Below are 23,813 nucleotides of genomic sequence, written 5' to 3'. Positions count from 1 at the left end.
ATATCAAGCACTGAAATTTCAGTCAATGTAATATTCAATTACTCATACAGAAATGATTTTCAACATCACTTACTTTGCTGGTGATACGCTATCTTCTACCATAGTGGAGCCTTCATTGCCTTCAATTCCAAAATGGTCTTTAGATTTTTGCTAGAGATGGTATAAAAGTAAATGTCATAAAGGAAATTTTAATCTTATCAAGTTATATCCATTCAGCTTAGATTTATCATTTAAGAACCAAAAACAGGTGAGTATAAATGATTATGGCTGTGCTGAAATCAGAAAAGTTATTCACCTAAAGTTCTTTTAACTTGAATCAATTTGATTTATTGGAAAAGAAAATGAAAGTATGTAAAAAAAAAAATATCCAACTCTACAGTACTTAGAAAAAGTACTTGATACTAAAGAAACAATTCGTAAGCAAAACATAAAACAAAAACTGCTACATAACATCCAATAAAATATTGGAACTCTATGAAAAAGTGAAAACAAAAGGAAGACAGGATTCAAACCTGCAACTTTACCCATTGTAAAATTACTCACAAACATGCTAGCTGACATTTATATTTGCCAATATTATAAGTCATCAGATAAGGAAAATTTTGACAAGTATGTATGCAAGAGATTTTTTTAAGAAAACAATTAGTTACTAGCAATAAATACATAGCACTAAAAATGTCTCTCAGAATATGCAATATGTAAAGAGATTTCACACTTTAAGTATAGTAAATTTAATTCATATGAGAAAACTAAGACTAGTTTGTTTGCTTCACACAGTTACACAAAACACCATAAGGTGAAATGTGCACTAACCATCCTAATTTTGAACTGACAGACTAAAGGGGAAATTAACTAGCCAAAACAGCCAATACTTGCTCTTATTAAATAACAAGATTTAAACATCTCTTACAATGTACTCCTAACCTCAAAACGTGGAGTGTAATTTTGTAAACTTTCACATTCATAAGTCAATATAATAACAATTAGGCCAAACCTAGTCCAACTCTGTAAAACTCACCTTTTTTAAAATAATATCTATATAACCTGCAATGAGTTGAGAGATATGCTCGCCCTCTGTTGTCTGAACAGAATAGTAAGAATCAGAATAGTCACCAAAGTCCTGTTAAGAAGGAACAGAAACTTTTTATTATTCACGTTAAAATACCACATGCACTCTTAACCAGTAAACACATACTAGATATACAATTTTTAAACTTTCTGCAGTTCTTAAATTTTAATAATAAAAATTGTCTCTTAACAAAACTACAAACATCTGTAAAGATAGCTATGTGTTACACTTAGTACACACAGTAAATATATCAACTAATAACTTGTCAGGTACTGTGACAATGGTAGTTAAATTAAATGTAAAGTAAATGCTTTGAACTTGGTATCACTAAAACTTTACACATCACGAAAGAAGTTTAAACATTACATCTTGTTATAATTTTTAGAAAGGTCTCAATAGCACTGTTCATGTAAATATGCAAAGAACTCAAATGATAGACACTTTTTATGACTGCTTAAAACAATCTATCAAAAGACACTAAAATAATTAACAGCACCCTCAACATGCAGTTGAAACACACAAAGATATTAAACCTCATTTCTCTTGGCAAAAGAAGAGTTAGAGGAAAACTGATGAAGTGTTAAGGAAATTAATATTTGTTGATGCATTTTGTTTGTTTCCATATTGAATGGCCAGAATAGTGAACACAAATATAACTTTTGGCAGGGAAGAAGCAATTAGCTAACACAGCTTTATTTTTCTAACAGGTTAGTTGGCTTATGAAATGAATTGCCTTCAGATGCAGTAAAATTTAAGGAAGTTTATGGGAAAACTTGATAAATATTTGAATGATAAGTACTGTCTTCGAGTTGTTTTCTTCTAAAAGACTTAGTTTATCTTAGTGAACAGGATAGCCTAGAGGGAACCAAAAGGTTCTTCCTGTGCTTTATGTTTTTTTTTTATAGATAACAATAATAGAATGACAGAAATTTCCACTCCTAACAGCTACAGTACTCTTATAAATGTCTCAGCTTTAGAAAACTGAATTTTACCAAAATATTTTTTTCAACAAAAATGTGTCAGGTAAAGGCATACATTTATGGTGTTAGCAAGTCATTAGCTCTAATACAGACATATATTGACAAATAAATACACAGATAAGTTAGTCTGAAGTAACAATAACCAAAGATACTACTAAAACTTACCAAGGTAAAACTATTTGGTGACGCTGCCCACCTTCTAACTGTGGTTAATGGCCACGTCTTTAATATCTACAAACAAACAAAAGTATTTCAGTTTCTCCAATTCCACAAACTTATGAAAAATAAATATATAAATAAATTGAAAAAAATAATTCAGGATATCCTACTCGATATTTCAAACTCTCAACTTGGAACATAGTGACAATAAGAATTTTCAACATACAATTAATACTGGTCAATCTGAGGTGACTTATCATTTTTTTCTTAAACATTTAATATTAATTATCTTTCTTCAAACATACACTGTTAGGTTTTAATTTTATTACATTATACTTTGTCTTACCTCTTTTGTTTTTTCATCTAATCTCAAGACGCTGTCTTTTGTTACTCCAAGCAAACGAGGAGTTAATTTGTTCTTACCTTTCATTTTTTCCTAAAAAAGATTGAGAGAATAACTTAACAGGTAAAACATGAAAGCAATTAGATTTCACCACTTAACTGAAAGATAAAAACAGTAAGAATAAAAATGCATTGATTTAACAATTAACTATACCCTCTTTAACCATCTTGTATCTATTATATGGCAGACATAACTTTAAACCTTTATTTTCAGAATTGTTTCTGAACAACAGTAGCAATGTTTATTACCAACAATCACAAATGTTTCAGCATAGCCTATTATCTAACAGACGTGACTTTAAACTTCCAATGGAAGTGTGGCTATTGGCATCAAAACTGTGATTATCAGAGGTTACATACTGTTCAATGTTGTCTATTATCAAAACTGTGATTATCAGAGGTTACATACTGTTCAATGTTGTCTATTATCTAACAGACGTGACTTTAAACTTCCAATGGAAGTGTGGCTATTGGCATCAAAACTGTGATTATCAGAGGTTACATACTGTTCAATGTTGTCTATTATCAAAACTGTGATTATCAGAGGTTACATACTGTTCAATGTTGTCTATTATCAAAACTGTGATTATCAGAGGTTACATACTGTTCAATGTTGTCTATTATCTAACAGACGTGACTTTAAACATCCAATGGAATTGTGGCTATTGGCATCAAAACTGTGATTATCAGAGGTTACATACTGTTCAATGTTGTCTATTATCAAAACTGTGATTATCAGAGGTTACATACTGTTCAATGTTGTCTATTATCAAAACTGTGATTATCAGAGGTTACATACTGTTTAATGTTGTCTATTATCAAAACTGTGATTATCAGAGGTTACATACTGTTTAATGTTGTCTATTATCAAAACTGTGATTATCAGAGGTTACATACTGTTTAATGTTGTCTATTATCAAAACTGTGATTATCAGAGGTTACATACTGTTCAATGTTGTCTATTATCAAAACTGTGATTATCAGAGGTTACATACTGTTCAATGTTGTCTATTATCAAAACTGTGATTATCAGAGGTTACATACTGTTTAATGTTGTCTATTATCAAAACTGTGATTATCAGAGGTTACATACTGTTTAATGTTGTCTATTATCAAAACTGTGATTATCAGAGGTTACATACTGTTTAATGTTGTCTATTATCAAAACTGTGATTATCAGAGGTTACATACTGTTTAATGTTGTCTATTATCAAAACTGTGATTATCAGAGGTTACATACTGTTTAATGTTGTCTATTATCAAAACTGTGATTATCAGAGGTTACATACTGTTCAATGTTGTCTATTATCAAAACTGTGATTATCAGAGGTTACATACTGTTCAATGTTGTCTATTATCAAAACTGTGATTATCAGAGGTTACATACTGTTCAATGTTGTCTATTATCAAAACTGTGATTATCAGAGGTTACATACTGTTCAATGTTGTCTATTATCAAAACTGTGATTATCAGAGGTTACATACTGTTCAATGTTGTCTATTATCAAAACTGTGATTATCAGAGGTTACATACTGTTCAATGTTGTCTATTATCAAAACTGTGATTATCAGAGGTTACATACTGTTCAATGTTGTCTATTATCAAAACTGTGATTATCAGAGGTTACATACTGTTCAATGTTGTCTATTATCAAAACTGTGATTATCAGAGGTTACATACTGTTCAATGTTGTCTATTATCAAAACTGTGATTATCAGAGGTTACATACTGTTCAATGTTGTCTATTATCAAAACTGTGATTATCAGAGGTTACATACTGTTTAATGTTGTCTATTATCAAAACTGTGATTATCAGAGGTTACATACTGTTCAATGTTGTCTATTATCAAAACTGTGATTATCAGAGGTTACATACTGTTCAATGTTGTCTATTATCAAAACTGTGATTATCAGAGGTTACATACTGTTCAATGTTGTCTATTATCAAAACTGTGATTATCAGAGGTTACATACTGTTCAATGTTGTCTATTATCAAAACTGTGATTATCAGAGGTTACATACTGTTCAATGTTGTCTATTATCAAAACTGTGATTATCAGAGGTTACATACTGTTCAATGTTGTCTATTATCAAAACTGTGATTATCAGAGGTTACATACTGTTCAATGTTGTCTATTATCAAAACTGTGATTATCAGAGGTTACATACTGTTCAATGTTGTCTATTATCAAAACTGTGATTATCAGAGGTTACATACTGTTTAATGTTGTCTATTATCAAAACTGTGATTATCAGAGGTTACATACTGTTCAATGTTGTCTATTATCAAAACTGTGATTATCAGAGGTTACATACTGTTCAATGTTGTCTATTATCAAAACTGTGATTATCAGAGGTTACATACTGTTTAATGTTGTCTATTATCAAAACTGTGATTATCAGAGGTTACATACTGTTCAATGTTGTCTATTATCTCACAGAAATGACTTAAAACTTTTGTTATTGGAACTGTGACTTAACGGTAGCACCAATACACTGATTATTAGAGATCATACGTCATTTAATGTGATCTCAAACCATTTTCAGCACTCAGTATAAAACTGTGTGATTCATTTGAATATTACATTTTTCAAGTAATGTTACCTTTTTCATTTTTACTGGTCATAAAACCAATCCATAACTAGTCTATGCATGAAAATAAAAGATTCATACTACCTCATAACATTTTCCAGGTACCTTTGAAATATATACTAAAATCAAGTTCAAATGCAATTAATCACAAAATCTCATAATATAAAAAGAAGCATTAAAAACTTTTAAAACATCTGTGATAACAAAAGCCATATTTTTCACACTTCATTGCTACTGACTGTAAGAGAATAAAACTATGAACATATGTCTGAAAATAATTTGTGAAGGAAAATGGCTAATAAGACAAAACTTAAAATTATTAATATATATTTAAAAAAAAAACTAAATGTCATAAATCTTTAAAAACAAAAATTATTCACCCATTCCTCAATACCTAAATTAAAAATTTATCAAAACAGTTAAAGTGCATCATTTCCATTGTGTTGTACTGTGCTTGGATAAATGTTTTGTTTGCATTTTTAGCTTTTGTTTTAAGTTTACAAGAGATAATAATCAAGTACATATGCTTTACTTATAAAACAGCTTACCTTAACCAAAAAAAAGGTAACACCATATGTTCTTAGTGACCGTGCAAGTGATACATATTTTACCTTGGCTTCAAGTTCACTCATTCCTAAGCATGTTTTATGTTCCTAAATTAAAAATATCATACTTTTATTTGACATGTAAAACACACAAATCTTGCAAATATTAAAGATTGTTAAACAATTTCAGGAGCCGTATCAGTACGCGTTGAATGTCAAGAGATACAGGGATTAAAACGACGCATACCGAGAATTTTATTAAAACTACACTAACAGCATAAATACTACAAATTAATAAACAGATTTTCTTATTTTATACAAAGATCATTCTGAGGCAAGAGGCACATCATAGAAGTATAAAATAAGTAATTCCATACATCTAATTTTGTCTTTTAAAAGTTTTATTTGAAAATATATTTAATCACAAACAGTTTCCACTCTTAATCTGGGACGTAAACATTTTCAGATGTTGCAATAAAAATACAAGCTAGATGCATACGTAAAACATAACTGACCATAATTACCAACACTTACCGTAAAAATTTTCTTTTCAATCACTTTAACCTTCCAGTAGTCTTTTGGTAAGAATTCTTTAATGCTGCAGAGATATATACACAATGATAAATATTATGGCATAAAAACATGCAAGTAATTTTTATTCAAGTTATCTTCAACTATAAGCTTACTCAAGAAAACTTTAGTGTTAAATACATGTCAAGTTTTTAATTTTTTAGCTTACTCAAGAAAACCTGCTCTATGCTTCTGTTCACTGTGATCTCCAAACTGAATCTGACACTGGATTCCAGCAAACTTGGATGCTTGTTCAATTGTCACTGGATGAGTTCCATTGAGAATAGCATCTCTAGCCTACAAAAAAATTACATATAAGATTGTTCAAAAATATCTTGTTTTTAAAGAACATATATGGTTACAACGTGGTCAACTGTTGAACAAAATTTAGTAGAACTTCAAATAAGGATGGTAAACTTTATTTCAGACATCTACTACTCTACTACCATACAGGAAATATTCATGCTATTTTTTGTAATGAAATTAACTTATTAACAAAGAAATTGCATCAAATCCACAATTAATTTAACTGGCATTTCAAACTAGTTCTTTTAATATCAGAAAATAACTATATTATGAATGTAATAATCCAGTTTTCAAATCAGCCATCAATGAAAATCAGTTTATGTTTTTAACTACAGATTATCTTTCTCTTAGCAAATATGAACTTGGAATAACCATATCATTATCTTACTGAAACTTCTTGTAACTAACTCCCAAATATGACTTAATTACAATCTAATACAAATAAGTAAAGAGCATATAAAAAATAAAGTTTAACAAAATCCACCCAAGTCTTAACAATGAGGTTCTACAACTTAAAACAATTTTCAATAGACATAAGTAGAATAGACATTAAAATAACTACTTATTAAAATTGTCAAAAATTTAATGTAATCTTATAATTACTTTATTAACCTTAGAGCAATCTCACAATTTGAAAGATTTTAAAATGTCATTGACTATTATATATTTCAATAGAAAAATTTCAGATATTATACACCACTTCTTTCATTTTAATCACACAAGTGAAAAACTATAAATGAATCTGGATCCTTAACATTAAAATAAATTTAAAACTTGAAAGATATTCATAACTATTGTACAGTTAGTTGCTTCAAGGTATTAGAAAATGAAAACTTCTATAGACGATCAACTTAATTTCTAATTTGTCTAAAGTAATGGAAGATTTAAAACAAAGTACTCTGCAATAGAAATGTAAGTTACAAAAGAATAATCATTTTAACAAATGAATAATAAAAATCCTTATAGAAATTTGCATTCAATATTTAATTTTTTACAATTTAACTTTTTTTAACTTATTTATATTAATTGACTATAATTATTTACAAACCTTAGTTTACATAAAACCACCACAAATTTTGACGTAAATATTTACATCTAATCGATTTGCCATGTAAGTGGCAATTAATGGAAGTAAATGTCTACAATGTAAGTTCTAACTTAATTTTCTGAGAGTAAGCAAACCTACTTGAACATATAATAAATTTAGCTGTACGGGGTCTCTTGAGTCGACATTTTGATCAGAGAAAAAAAACTTCCGTCTCAACAAAAGTGTTTCATCTTCATTTATACCTTGTTCTCTTAATGTTTTGGAGTGGTCAACCCAATTTACTATATTAAAAAATAAAAACAATGTATCCCATTTTGAAAAAAAAAAACACCATTTCTCTAAACACTATTCTGGCAATGTAACCTTCTTTATAGTATTAAAAGCATTTATATTTCCTTATAAAAATTGTTCAATTCCTAGATACAAGTCAACAGTACCATGAACCATTTTATTCCTTTCAAAATAAAACTCATTTTTGTATGTGAACTTATTGATTCAATATTGTAAAAAAATAACAGCTATGTCACCTATTTCACTTTAATATGAGGTCTGTTCAAAAAATATGCGAACTGACGTCATAACACAAAATGTACTTTATTTAGAAGTTACAGGTCTGGGACCCCTTCAAAGTACTCTCCTCCCCAACGCACACACGTATCCCAACGATGTTTCCACTTGTTGAAACAGTCCTGGTACGCTTCTTTTGTAATGTCCTCCAGCTCCTTCGTCGCATTTGCCTTAATCTCGGGAATCATCTCAAATCTTCTTCCTTTCAAGGGTCTTTTGAGTTTGGGGAACAAGAAAAGATCGCAAAGAGCAAGGTCAGGTGAGTAGGGGAGGTGGGGAAGAACAGTGATCGAGTGTTTGGCCAAAAACTCACAAGTTCTGAGGGCTGAATTTCGCAGCAACGTGGTGCATCTTCAATTTTTCGGTCAAAATCTTGTAACAAGATCCAACTGATATCCCACACTCTTCAGCAAACTCCCCGACAGTCAGACGTCGATTAGCCCGCACCAGGGCATTTATTTTGTCGACATGTGGGTCGTCAGTTGACGTGGAAGGACGTCCAGGATGCTCATCATCTTCAATAAACTGTCGACCATCCTTAAAACGTTCATGCCACTTGTAACATGCCGTACGCTTCATAGCAACATCACCGTAAGCCGTGTTAAACATAGCAAAAGTTTCAGTCACAGATTTTCCAAGTTTAACACAAAATTTCACACCAAGTCGTTGCTCCTTCAGGTCATTCATTCTGAAATCTGCCAAACGAAAAAAATTGCACTTCACTTAAAACCGCGTAGCTAATACACAAATGAAGATATCTGCAATCGGGAAATGGCGTCGTAATCAGCTGATCTGTGCGAACCTAGCGACACCAAGCGGCTTCCCCTGGAACCAACTGGAGCCGCGCAATTCAAACAGTCCGCATATTTTTTGAACAGCCCTTGTTCAAAACTGCGATTTCGTACTCTTCACCACTTCTTTTAGATACATATTTCTTTATTAAAACAGTAGAATCCTGTATTCTGTAAGCTTTACGACATAAAATCAACAGAGATAACCAACTTACAGTCATCATCAGTTTTTAATTTCTTTTTCAACTGCTCCATTTTTTGATCTCTTTCTTTATCCTTTTTATCCTAGTTGTAAAGCACAAAATAACAAAATAATTCATTACTTTTAATTTCAAATTTGAAAATCTGGATTATGGTTATTAAATTTTTAACATTTTAATTAGAAAATTTTCTTAAATTGCTATATAATAAGTAATGTAAAAAGTCTAGTAATTTTTCACAATGTAGTTTAGTTTATATTATTCACTATTACATTACACACTTAGTTTCCTTATACAACTTTTATGTATCTATCACCACAATAAGATGTCATACCTATAAAACAAATCAATGTATGGTTTTCTAAGATAAGTGAAATACAAGTACCCCCAATCCCCAAAAAAATCATTTAAACTAACATCAAATTTCCATATCACTACAAGATTGAAATTCTGAAACAAAACTCACCTTTCTCAAGGTTAGTGTACCTGTGGTAGAAGCATCTTTGACAGGTTCTTCAGCAAGATCTCTCACAAGAGAAAATTCATCATGATTTGTGATTCCTACCATGTATTGCAAAAATGCAAAGATCAGAAAACAAAACAAAACAATAATTCCATTTACTTAAAAACTTTGTTAAAACAACAAGAATCATAAAATCATTGCACTGATGTGAATTTCAGCCCTTATTAACTATTCTTAAAAACTGAATATAATATATTATTTATCTATAACTTACCTATTTTTGTGCAAATAACAACCATGAGATTAGCCACAGGCTGGCTGTCATCTACTCGTAACGTTTTTATCGATTCGTCTAACATTCTGACACGTAACGTCCTCATCTTTTTCTTATATTCAAGTAAGTCCTAGAAGAAACAAAATGTATTCATACAGGCATTAGTTTAACTTTGTCCAATCTGGATAGTTTTCCACATCGATAAAATTAACAGTGATTTTACTATGTGATGCCAAAGCTATCATTCAACTAATCATCTAAGTAAATTATTACTATATCTTTATTAGAATCAAATATCATAGTTCAGATTAAATATATAATGTTAAGTAGTTTAATATATGTTGTAGAAAGTTTAAGTGAAGAACAATTACTAACTAAAATTGATGAATTTGATAGGTTTGATAATATTATATTCCAAGGTACTTGTGGCAATTTCAGTGTAGACAACTATCTTAATAAAGTGCATTAAAGTGTTGTGGCATTGGAATCTCAGTCTTGGAATCAATTTTTTATCCTAACTGTAAACTTCGAGTTTCTGATTTGCGTACTACATTCACGATCGTATATCTGAATTTAACGTAAATCTGTTGTAACTGGTGGTAAAGTCAAGTTCCAACAACTAGCCAACACAGCCACCTGTAATAATAATATCCCGAGTTTGTTTATGTGGCACCAGAAGTATTCCAGGGGCAAACAAAATGGTTTGTAGCTGACTTGTGGCAGCAAAACTGACTAGCCAAAAGTACAAAATAATTCATGCAATAAGAAAGTCAACTCAAACTATGAATTCATGATTTTGCAGTTACACTGAAACAATTCCCAATTTTATAAATTTTCACTAAAACTTACAGCACATACAGCTTCAAGCCCTAACCAGGAAGAATGGACAAAAATAGCATATAACAGTTTGAGGACTTACAGAAAAAAATTGGTTGTTAAAACCGTGCAGTACAGCTTCAAATCTTACAACTAAAAGTAGGATGACTGGTTAGAAAAACACCCATATTATACTACAGTCCTATGACTTAACTAAAACCACTTTATCAAGCTATACAAAAACCATTATTTTCCAGGTAAAATATCTGAAAGTTAGACATATGGCAAGATGTCCAATCTTAAGTTATACAGGAAAGAATAACTAACTAGCCCAAAGAAGTGCGAGAATACTCAGCAAGACTACATGGTTGAAACTAAGGTATATTTTATTACTAGTCACAGCTTTTACAATAAGGAAAAAAAGCAGGTATGATATTTCAGTTACTGATGTGATCATTCTCACGTAAGCAAGGATTAAAAAGTTGTGTACTTGAGAACAACTGTACCAGTCATTGAAACATTGTGCCTGTTTTAAAAAATATCCTTCCTTGCTACAAAAACCTGTAACTTGTAATCTAACCTATATAAAAGTCAATGTATATCATTTCACACTTCGTTTCTTCAAATAGGAGTCATAAATGCCAAACTGCATTTAGCTGGATGAAACAGTCCAATTACTCTCTGTACATTATAATTTTAGTGACAGTAGTGAAAAGATGCCACGAGGGGGTTACCGTGCAGAATCACCTAATCTAAAGACAAGTGTATACAAATTATCATAAATGTTCCAAAGCAACATGACATAAAAGTCATTGTTGGAATATTATGTTACCAAAACATGCTAGTTTTTCTATATATTAGAAGTTGTTAATGGACTCATTTTTACCACTAACTATTTTATGAATATCATAAATTCATGAATGATCTTAATTCTGATTGGCTTGCAAAGGAATTTATCAATGGTTGATTACCTTGATTGTACTTTTTTTGCTTGTTTGTTGATTAAGCTTGATTTTGCAAAATTTATTTATTTTAATTAGATATGAAATGTGAGGTTAGGTTATACTATAGGGTTGGGGTGGTAGTAGTCATATTTGATGGGGTATACACATCAGTAAAATAACAATCAGTAATTAAGCTCAAAAGGAAAGTATTGAAATGCATAAAGCCTACCAATAATTAAATGTACAACTTAAAATGGCCAGGTATGCAACGCTGAGACTAACTAAATGAGCTGAATTAAAACAGCCAGGTATGCAACGCTGAGACTAACTAAATGAACTGAATTAAAACGGCCAGGTATGCAACACTGAGACTAACTAAATGAGCTGAATTAAAACGGACAGGTATGCAATGCTGAGACTAACTAAATGAACTGAATTAAAACGGCCAGGTATGCAACGCTGAGACTAACTAAATGAGCTGAATTAAAACAGACAGGTATGCAACGCTGAGACTAACTAAATGAACTAAATTAAGACAGCCAGGTATGCAACGCTGAGAATAACTAAATGAATGAATTACAACGGCCAGGTATGCAACGCTGAGACTAACTAAATAAACTGAACAGTTACATTACTAAAACCAGTGTCTATCAATAATAATGAATGCCTAAACAAAACAGATTTTAAAAAGCCTCTAGCAATTCTGATAAACTAGATTTACTTACTCCTCAAAGAGTTCTAAGATTACAATTTCTCTCCTCTGCTTTGGAACTACTTCAATAAGTACACATAATTAAGGGTTAAAGAGAGTTTTCATAAATACTTCATATACAGAGAAAGAACAAAGAAAAACTTATCAAACTGTGATATGTCATTTAAACCTTTAGTCTATGACAGTCTTTCACATCACATCACTCCCATTATTACACCATACACCCTTATCACTATTGACCCCTATCCCTTGTACTTCAAATTGGCTGAAAATTTGAAGTTTATGCTAAGACAATGTTCTGAACATTCAATTATCATAGCTCAGATTACATTTCACTCAACCCTCCATCCACTAGTAACCTTGTGTATATGTAAGACATAACAAGTACTAAAAGCAAACACTTTAACAAATAAAACTACATCATATCTCAGTTATTTTGTTTACATTAGTTTGTTAGTGGTGTACAATTAGTTTAATAAAATCCAAAATTAATATTTTTTCAACATCATGACAAAGTTCAAGAACTTCCAACACTCACTGAAAGCTAGAAATGTAAACAACACTGATTGGTCTGACAGAAAAAGAACTGATGTTGCCCTGCATAACAAAAAAAAATGTCTTCAGATCAACTTTACAATAATCCTGAAAACAGACTGATCAATTATTACAGCACTTGGAACACTATTCTTCAAACAAACATGTCTACAACTCAGGATCATGAAATTCTCAGATATTTATCAACTCTGGTTGACATCTGAGATTACCATCTACCATTTTAAAATTATTAAATATAACCTCTTAGCTAATAACTTACCCCATCCCGGAGCAGATAATGTTCCAAGGTTCTACCAGACTCCAGCCACACTCCTTTTTTTGGATCTTCATCGGGCAAGAAAAGCCCATAATCTTTGGCTGTAAAAATATATTCAAATATTAAAAGACAAACCTACAAAAGACTTTTGTGAAATCCACAGTTTTAACAAGGTTAGAGGCATGCGATTTCAGTAATTAATAGAATATATCCAATTCGACTTGGCTTCAACAAATATGAACATGCAAAAATTTTTGTACTTTATAAAGTTTTGAATTTAAAGAACACTATACCAAACCAGTACTTATTAGTCATGTTATTACTAACCTAAAATGTAATCTACTTAACTGATACATTTGCTACTAACCTAATGAAAGACCTTTACAAGTGGCTAAATGTAAAGTGAAAAACTTTGGACTTGACAAGTACTTTACCATATTGTGAACCTTTCAGAATATTTCCACTAATTTTGAATTACTGTTTGGGAAAATTAACACTTGTGTAGTTGATTAGAAAACTTTCATTAACTTCAGTCAACAGTTACAGCTGTTGTAACTCTTACAAACCAAATGAACAAAATGGTTGCATAAACATACAAAATAAATAAACTTCCATATCATACAAGTCATAGGAACCTAACAAAGTGGGGAAGGGGCAATATTCCACTCACTTTGAATATTTGTTTTTATCAAAACATTGTCTTGCCTCATTCACTTACCAGCCCTTCACTTGTCCCCATCCAATCCACAGTTTTAACTAGATTAGAGGCATGTGATTTCAGTAACTAATAAAAGTGTTAAGTACAACACAGTAATGTTTCTTAATCATTTTAGAGAAAAAATTAAAAGCATGGTAAAGTAGAATTCAGGTATGAGTGCTACAGTTATTAGTTAACTTTCAAGCTTAATGAACATATACTGCTTGGGTTTTATAAATATTAATTATCTCTTGTCCTTTTCTGTTGTTCTTTTGGGAGCTTAAAAAAAAGTTTTAACTACAAATTGATTTTTGAGAATGTATATGTATATATATACACAAAATGCTTGCCTGTTTTTTCTATACTTGAGATATATATAAACACACACACGCAAAGGGATATTTTTTTCAGCTACTCACACAAGCTGCTTTTTACACAAACAAGTTATAGTTTAGTATTCCTAAGTTTAGACAATATCAACAATGACAAATATACAATGTTGTAAAAATAATAGAAATAGATCACAGCTGACACTATAGTATTCTATTTAGATAATAAAAATAGATCACAGCTGACACTATGGTATTCTATTTAGATAATAAAAGTAGACCATAGCTGACACTATGGTATTCTGTTTAGATAATAGAAGTAGATCATAGCTGACACTATGGTATTCTGTTTAGATAATAGAAGTAGACCATAGCTGACACTATGGTATTCTAGTTTTTATCAAAAACAAAGTTTATTTTGTACTTCAACTTACATTCTCCTTGGTTGGCCTCGGATATTTTCTCTCTTATGTTTCTACAGGCATCAAAAACTAACATAGAAGGCTTAAACTTCATTGTTTTTACCACATTTTTCTCAAAAACACTTATTTTTAATGAAAGATTTGCCATCTTTAGAGTTTCTTGCTAATTTTCTTCTCCACCTGTTAAATCAAATAAGCATTAACTGTCAAGCCTTCTTATCTAGAAGCTCATAATAGAAACATATTTCTAACATCACATCAATAAAACAACTAATCAAACATTGCTAATGAAAACTTACAAATCAAATCATTCTATTACACATATCTTTAATTAATTCAAAATATAAATAGGCTTATAGGTTAATTTCAACAAAACTTGAACCAATATTGCACATGCAAAATTAAACATTAAGCTGTTTAATTATACATATCTAACTGCTAACTTCAGTAAAAGATAGAAACACACTTACAGAATAAATTCAATAACATGACACTGCCATGAAAATTAGAAAACCAAACCTTTCTATTATATGTACATAACTGCTAACTTCAGTAAAAGATAGAAACAAATTTACAAGATAATTTCAACAAAATGATACTATTAATTCTAAGTTAGAAATCAAGCCATTCTATTAAATGAATTTTTCAATTGTCAACTTACAGATGTAGACATAAATCAAAAGTATAATGACTGGTTTCAAATTAGTTTCCTTCCCTATCAGTTGTACACTACATAGAGCTGACAAATTAACTCAATTATTTCAATTAGTAACAATAAAATAATCAGTTAACCAAAATTACTATTAAATCAGTTAATATCATTAAACAAGTGAACTAATCAAACTAGATTTTCAAATCATTATTATTTTCAATTATCCACTTTTCACTTGAGAATACTGAATGAGCCAAACAATTAATTGGTTAGCAACTTCCACTAATCACTTAGCAGCATATACAATTTTCATTAGTATTTAGTATATCAGTAAGTCTTTTGACATAGTTCTACCATATTTAAACTAAATCCATTATAGAAGAAACTAGTAACCTCAACACTGAACACGTAAATACTACAGAAGAACTCGAAAAACATTACCTCAAGCATGTATGCACTACATATGAAGCCATTAAACATTATATTAAGTATGTAAGCACTACACATGAAGCTGGTGAACATTACCTTAAGTACATAATCACTACATAAAGTTGGTAAACACTAGATTAAATATGTAAGCACTACTAAATATGCAAGCACAATTCATGTCTCACAGTAAAAACTGCTAAATGTTAATTACAAACTAGCATTCAAATGCCAAATATTACATAATCCTTATTTATGACATAAATCAAGTGCTTTAACAAAATATTTTCTAAATGACTGTTTAAAAGTTGTATTAACCAAAGTGACAAACTGTACATTCTATATAATGTTGTTAACATAAACTTTGAACCATAAAATTAAATACAGAAAAAGCAACACTACAAAATGTTTTCAAATGTTAAACTAAAACCTTCACTTTTGATTTATGAGCTTTTCAGAATTTAGCAAAGTTCAGTTTTTGTTTAAATTGAATAGTCATATACATTATAAAGGTTTGGTATATCCAACAATAAACTATTTTTAACTTCTGAAAACAAAATCATTTGTCTCGACCACTTTTACAGAGTATATTAATCAGCAACTACAGGTTACAACTCAAAGGTACTAAAAACTAAAAAAAAATGCTTTTAAAAATGTCTTTTCTTTTGTATATTTCTTGAATGTGTAGGGCCGTTTGGTTTCACAAAATCACATCATCACAACAAAATGTTTTCAGCTCAAGGTAACTAACAGGAGCAACAGCAAGAATATGGTTTTAAAAACTTGTAATGGTAAGAATAGGGGGCAGTTTTGATCAGGAAGAAGTCATTTTCAGCTAAATCAAGTTTATATTTCAAACAGGATGGTTTGCCTCTGAAATGGATTACCTTTGGATACCGTAGATGCAATTAACTTTAAGAAGTTTATATTATGTTAATAATGCTTTTATAAATACTTTCAACTGTAAATTCATTATTATCTTATAATATTTAGATAGGCTTAAAAGATTTATATTACTTGTAAATCACATAGTAATCTAACAATGCAAAATAATCCTGATAATCAAGATACATTATACTAAACAATATAACCAGCACTGTTAAGTAAACTATAACTAAAGAAAGAATACAACATACTTACAAAACATATAAATACAATTTGTTTACTTCATTATAATGTAGTTTTTAACCAACAGCCTTCATAAAATAACACATTCATAAAAATAAAAGTCTAAATGAATTTTTTATGATACAAGATCATTTTATTAAACCTGCAATGCTCCTAAATCTTTCAAAATAGGGATTACTGACTAAATGCTATTAATGACTGTATGTAAAGACCCTGTAATAAAGATGTAAAATACAGACCTAAAATTCAGTGAGAAAATACTCTTACAAGTAAATGCATTTTGAATTATAAGACTAGAAATAACAGATACAATATTTATCAAAATGGCATATCCTATATATTTTAACTTTATTTCACAATTTCCATTTTTGTATATTCAAAAGTGTGTGTGGTTATTTCAGTTAACTGACATTCACATACCTCTTCCTACCTATTTCTAAGTCAAATTACTATAGAAACACGAAAATTATTGCTTAATTTAAGTCATGAAATTTTATACAAGGAAAGAAGAAACAAATATTTTTAATAGCAATTTTTCAACTGTAATGTTTACCCAAGTTGCTTCATGATAAATTTTCTTTTTTCTCGAACATTTCACATTCAACAAACTTAAAGAGTACCATGTTAGGTCTACTGAATATGAATAATATATGAATGTATAATACAAAAAGAACTGGCTTGTAGAAAAACTTATTAATAGTGTGCGATCACCTTATAAGTTAGTTTTTTTAGTAGCACGGCAGACTCATTAATACTACACAAATTACACTTCAGCTCAGTAATGGAGCAGTTATTAACTAACAATTACCATCTTAAAAATATATGACCTAAAGTGCAAAATAACCTAATCTAATGTACATATTTTACAGTAGTAACATTTCAACATATATATCACTCATTACAATAATTAATACGATACATGCAGTTTATGTGCAGTCCTATTACAATAATTTGACTACAGGAATGCTATTATTAACTTTACAGGTCAACCAGTGTCTTCCAAGTTATAACTATATAAATTGCCTTGCTTTTATGCCATAAAATAATAAGGAAATACCAAAGTAGTCTTTAAGAGTAAATAATGTAGTTATTTGTCCATTCCTCGCAAATCAACTTTTTATGACATATTTACATGAGATACTAAAGAAAACATGATTTGAAGGTCAAACAAATGTCTGTACATTTCTTATTTATTTTCTTGACAAAGTTTTCAGAAACTAATAACAAGAAAATGTATGGTAGAGGATAATGTATATTCAAAATGGTTATATTACTACCAAACTTTGAAGAAGTAGATTTCTATCTTACAAGTTTTAATGACATTAAATAAAATTCACAACAAACAGGTATTAACATTAACAATTTTGAAATCTCTCCAATTCCAATTCCCGACATATTTTTATTGAGGTTTGCTAGTCACTTTCATTGGCAAATTAAAAATAAGAAGTTCAAATGACCAATAATTTCTGCTTCGATCAAGAACATCTTTCACTATAGGATAGGAAAAGAAAGAAATATTTGCTAACCATACAAATGAATAGAGTTTCTCTGCAGACATCTGGTGGGTTTTAAATCAATCGTAATATTACAGAAGAAAATGTTACTTGTCTTTTCTCACATTTTACACATTACAAACAGCCCATACATAAATAAATATGAGCTTAACTAATTCCAAAAAACAAACACAATATTTCTAATACCTGGATTTGTGACTTCCCATTATTTCTATATGATATTTTACTGTTTACTTAATCTTTGGAGTATTGCAGTAGAAGGTGAGGGTGGGAGGGGACCTTCGCTGGAGCTACAACTGGGAGACTCCCCTTTTTGTATAGAAAATTATTCAGGTTCTTCATATTTGGGCAGTATTTTGTAAATACTATCCTCCATATACAACTCAAATGTACAACTATATCCTACAGCAAAAATAGCTTCCTGACAAAATTTATTGAATAGGAAATGAATCTAAAACAGTGAAGAATCACAATTTGACAAAAAAAAAAATTGTCTAATTGTACAAAAGTATCAGTTTATCAAAACTTAGTGAGGAAACAAAATTATGATTACAGGTACATATAAACTATTTTTTAACAGCTAATGACTGATAAGTTTACGTGAAATTGATGAAAATTCAAAACAGAAGATAGTGAAACTAATTTTTTTTAACTGTAATTTTCTTTGATAGATTGAATAACAAAAATACTATTTAACATATGAAGTGTGACAAACCTTATTATGTCTGCCTATACGGAAGTAACAAGTCTAAACAGCTCACAATCCTATTGTGGCGTTTAAGTTATGTACTGAGGAAACAATACGTTTCAGAAATATAACATTATTTCCAATACGATTTCCATTAGTTTTAATACATACACATTTATAGCTCAAGAGAAACTTGTTCACAGTGACCTACCAAAAACCTACAATTTCAACAAATTTCATACACACGGTTAAAAACCGTGATTCATGTCTTTTTTTTTTTTTGCAACATACACTCATTATTTCCGGTAAGGAAAACGTCACTTCCAATCTCTAACAGAAACGTTAGTGTAAAGTTCTATGCCTTTAGGTCAAATTAGTTATGAGTTACACTGACTTATAATTTCTATTACATACTTTTTCTTGCTTTTAAAACTTAACATCTCACATGGATTCAAATTCACAACAGTCTTTCTGCTTCAGTTAAATTAATCGTTTTGATGTAAAGGTCTTAGTAAAATTTAAAACAAACCGTTTCAAAAACAGACGAGTTCTTTAGGCTTATTGGTAAAATACTACTACAAATTGCACATCGTTCAAAGGCAACTTAGAAATTTTCAATATAAAGAACATACAATACAATCATATATTGCTGGTAATCACAAATAGTTATACGATGTTGTATTGCACTCAGAACCGCGGTTTGCGTTTCCCCGCGCGTATCTCGAAAACGATTAGATTTGGTTTGTTTTGAATTTCGCGCAAAGCTACATAAGGGCTATATCCGCTAGCCGTTCCTAATTTAGTAGTGTAAGACTAAGGGTAGGCAGCTAGTCATCATCACCAACCACCAGCTGTTGGGCTACTCTTTTACCAACGAACAGTAGGATTGACCGTCACATTATAACGCCACCACGGCTGAACAGGCGACCTATTTAGTGTATCGAGGATTCGAACCTGCGACCCTCGGATTACGCGAAAACTATAATCGATATAAACGAAAAGTTTACAAAAAATGGGAAGTCAGTATGGAATAGTCCTCCCAAAATTTGTTCTGATGATCCAAATCCAGATATTGGATCACTTTCGAGCATTCTTTATAATGGGTAGAGGTGGAATTTTTCCGGTTTTGAGCACTACAAAAATAATATGGATCTGAGAAGGATTTTCTGACTTTTCGAAGGTGAAATTTGACATTATCTAACATAAACGCATGCAATATCGGAAAGTAGCGGCGGGGCAAGGGTATATCATCTCCGATTGCTCTGGTTTATCTTTGTTAAGCACAAAAAGCACAGAGTATGCTATCTGTGACCTACTTGTCGTGAGCGTCAAAAACCGATTTTTAGCTCCGAAATTTATTATTAAGAAAAGCACACTGGAAGAACTTAGTGTATTAAAAATACAAACATTCGGATCAAATCACTATTTACATCAAGTCTTTATAACTAATGTGTGTGTGTGTTAGAAACACTCGTTAACTGGAAATGAAAACTGTAAACCATCAGGATCTCCGATTACAGATGATTCTTAATAAAGACCTGTATTCATTCCAGTCCCGAATAACGTGCGACTACAAGTTTGTCCCAATAACACAAAACATAAACCTGAATACCTCATTTTCACCGCATCAAAAGTGAGCTGAAAAATTAACCGTGCTTAATTTGGACATCTTACAAATCTGACATTTTGAAAACCAAAAAGGGAAGATTAAAGCAAACCTTTCGTTTGATTTTGTTGTTGTTTTACACACCATGTAACTCCAACTTGTGTTTCGGTTACGGAATACATCTAAACGCGATTTTTAAGGTATTTGAGCAAATTATTTTACTCAAAGAAAGACACAAATTATTAAGAATATAAAGTAAAACGCTTCTGATGCTGTTAAGTTACGTTAGAACACCACTAACAATACATCTCTTTCCTAAACTAAATTAACAGTAGTTTAACTTACCAAACGAAATAAAAAGGGCGTAAAATTTAAAAATATTTTCTCTTTCCATGACATTTCTTGATGAATTCGTTCTCTGAAAAACCCAAGCTTCGAAGCACTGACTAAGCTTGTCCTATTACACGCCGATATAGAGACACGGCAGTTGTCAGGGGAAGATAAAGATCTTACTTCGCATGTGTACTGGCGGTTCGTGATGACGAAGGATCTCTCTTCACTGCAGTGCACCACAGCGGTGAATGAGGTAAGCTTCCCTGCAGCCGATAAGATGTTTGCCTTTCTGTGACAAACTTCTTACGCAGATATCGGAAGGATGGAACAATGAAAGATTTATCAAATGTAACTCGGCAGGAACGGTTTGGCTTTTGGTCTTTTAAACTTGATTATTAAAGCACAAACCTTATGTAATTCTACATCTCAAAAAATTAACCCTTCCCTGTAAAAATTCCAACTGTTCAGATAACATCCTACAATACTAAAAAAACACCTGTTTATACAGGATTTAAAATATTAATTACAAATTATTTACGCGTATTCTTCAAAACGAGGGTTCGAATTCCGACACTGGATATGTTCGCCCTTTCAGCCGTGGGTTACGTTATAAAGTGATAGCCAATCAAACTTTTAGTAAGTATAGATTATCCGAAAGTTGGTGGAAGGTGGTATTGATTAGCTGCTTCACCTTTAATCTATCGCTTCTAAATAAGATACGGCTAACTCAGATAACCCTCTAGTAACTTTACGTAAAACTCTACAAAACTGTGTAATTTCAAAAACTGTCTCAAAAAATAGCTAGAATTAATGAGATGCATATTTTACATACCATAATAATCATATGTTCTTATTATTTTGCATTGTCGCTTTACATCATGAAATACAAGGTCAGAGGTGACGCTCTACACCGACCACTGTGAAATTGAATTGGCAAATACATCATTAGTAGTTGTATTCCGTGCATTGTTCAAAGAATAATATTTTTATGTATTATTGTTTGTTATTATCTTTATTGTTAATATTTTTTTCAGATGAAGTGTTACACTTGACTGATCAGTTGAACAAGGGTAACTAGTACTTGTTAGAACGAACCAGTTTTTAATACCTTCTATACAAATAATTTTCTCAATAACCGTTGGAGCTCCTGTATATGTCCATTAGACTGTCTACATATGTTACTAAACTGTGATAAATTGTAACTCAGTTTGTACGTAATCTAATTTCAAACAGTTATTAATACCTTTAAAACGAGATTTGTCTTAAATAAAGGACGAATAAATCATTTAAATAAGAAATATTAGTGAAATAACTGTGATATACGACTGGTTTCTTGAGCGACAAATTATATACCCATTTCGGCCCTCGGTGAAAACCCCATAGATACGGTGAAACTCTACAAGGATTTGTTTGAGTTTGAATTTCGCACAGCGCTACACAAGGGCTATCTGCGCTAGCCGTCCCTAATTTAGCAGTGTAAGACTAGAGGGAAGGTAGCTAGTCACCACCACCCACCACCAACTCTTGGGCTACTCTTTTACCAACGAATAGTGGGATTGACCGTCACATTATAACGCCTCCATGGCTGAAAGGGCGAGCATGTTTAGTGTAATGGGGATTCGAATACACAACCTTCGGATTACGAATCGAGTACCTTAACCATCTGGCCACGCCGGGCGAAACTATACAAATAAAAGTGAACACTCAGTACATGATAGCCTTTCTTTTCAAATATATTAGAAGTTTTGGAGGTTGTTGTACGGATGTTAAAAACCTCCGTCTTTTCAATTTTGAAAACGCAGAAAACACGAATTCGGAAAATCTCTGCCGGAAATTTCAGTAGCGTTCATTCTCCAGGTGCTCCTGCATGGACAAGTGGACAGGTTGCTCGCGACAGGTCGCGGGTTCTAACACTCATCATACCAAACATGCTCGCCCCTTTTAGCTGTGGAAGCGTTATAATTCTACAGTCAATTCTACTATTCGTTGGTGAAAGAGTACCTCAATAGTTGAGAGGTGATGACTAGCTACCTTCTAGTCTTCCACTTCATTAAGGGTAACTAGCGCGAAATTAAGAAACAAACATTCCCCGAGTAAACTGTTGTAAGATAATGGAAGTTAGGATGTGAAAAACTCGAAGTGAGAAAGTTGGCAGAGATGGAAAGCAGTTGTGTCATTCCTTCAACGAAGCCCATTTAGAGTAGAAATGTGGTTAAGCCCTCTAGTGTCTGAATTTGATATATTTAACGCATTAAATTTAATGATAATTTTTGATTTTGCTTTAAGGAAAACAATATTCTACATTAAGAAATTACATATATATATATATATAATATTTAATTTAATTATGCAATATCTCATTTCATAATTCAGCGCTTATTCTAAACCTTGTATAAACCGGAAGTTAAACGGTGCAAATCATAAAAGAGCGGAAAAATTAAGCAGTAGTTATTTCTTTATCAACACATCGTAGCTGGATATTTTATTACTGTAATTTCGATTATTACGAGAAACTAAACAAAGTGCTGAAAATTTTATTTACAACCTTTGATTTGTAGAATTTTGTTTAAATTCAACTATATATAATAGCTAGTGAAATAACGATATTAGGGTTATTCTATAGAATATTTTTCAATGCTTCGGAAACTTTAATATTAATTTGGTTTGCGTTTGGTCTAGTAAGTTAGCAAACCAAGTGTGGTTTGGATCAGTCAAATCTTTCAGAATGAGATGCGTCCACATACAGTTTTCCTTGATATTGGGTAGT

At 31.0% G+C, this 23,813-nt stretch overlaps 1 protein-coding gene across 3 annotated transcripts in view; it reads right to left on the bottom strand.

Moving 5' to 3' along the window:
* LOC143222495 (talin-1-like) overlaps positions 1 to 23,813 on the bottom strand; it is a 106,844-nt gene that overhangs the window by 68,494 nt on the left and 14,537 nt on the right. For all 3 annotated transcript variants that reach the window (XM_076449098.1, XM_076449100.1, XM_076449099.1), the window contains exons 2-14: positions 14,712 to 14,879; positions 13,255 to 13,352; positions 9,969 to 10,098; positions 9,698 to 9,792; positions 9,247 to 9,316; positions 7,812 to 7,954; positions 6,489 to 6,616; positions 6,284 to 6,347; positions 5,753 to 5,857; positions 2,555 to 2,644; positions 2,215 to 2,280; positions 1,019 to 1,120; positions 74 to 150 (exon numbers count right to left, since the gene is read on the bottom strand). In XM_076449098.1, coding sequence (XP_076305213.1) covers positions 74 to 150; positions 1,019 to 1,120; positions 2,215 to 2,280; positions 2,555 to 2,644; positions 5,753 to 5,857; positions 6,284 to 6,347; positions 6,489 to 6,616; positions 7,812 to 7,954; positions 9,247 to 9,316; positions 9,698 to 9,792; positions 9,969 to 10,098; positions 13,255 to 13,352; positions 14,712 to 14,847 — 1,304 coding nt within the window. In that variant the 5' untranslated portion in view covers positions 14,848 to 14,879. The remainder of the gene's footprint in view (positions 1 to 73; positions 151 to 1,018; positions 1,121 to 2,214; positions 2,281 to 2,554; positions 2,645 to 5,752; positions 5,858 to 6,283; positions 6,348 to 6,488; positions 6,617 to 7,811; positions 7,955 to 9,246; positions 9,317 to 9,697; positions 9,793 to 9,968; positions 10,099 to 13,254; positions 13,353 to 14,711; positions 14,880 to 23,813) is intronic.

The sequence above is a fragment of the Tachypleus tridentatus genome, chromosome 8 (genome assembly GCF_004210375.1).
Source record: "Tachypleus tridentatus isolate NWPU-2018 chromosome 8, ASM421037v1, whole genome shotgun sequence".
In the NCBI taxonomy this organism is placed as follows: Eukaryota; Metazoa; Arthropoda; class Merostomata; order Xiphosura; family Limulidae; genus Tachypleus; species Tachypleus tridentatus.
Note: the sequence above shows the minus strand (reverse complement) of the source record. Positions and strands in the feature narration are given on the sequence as shown.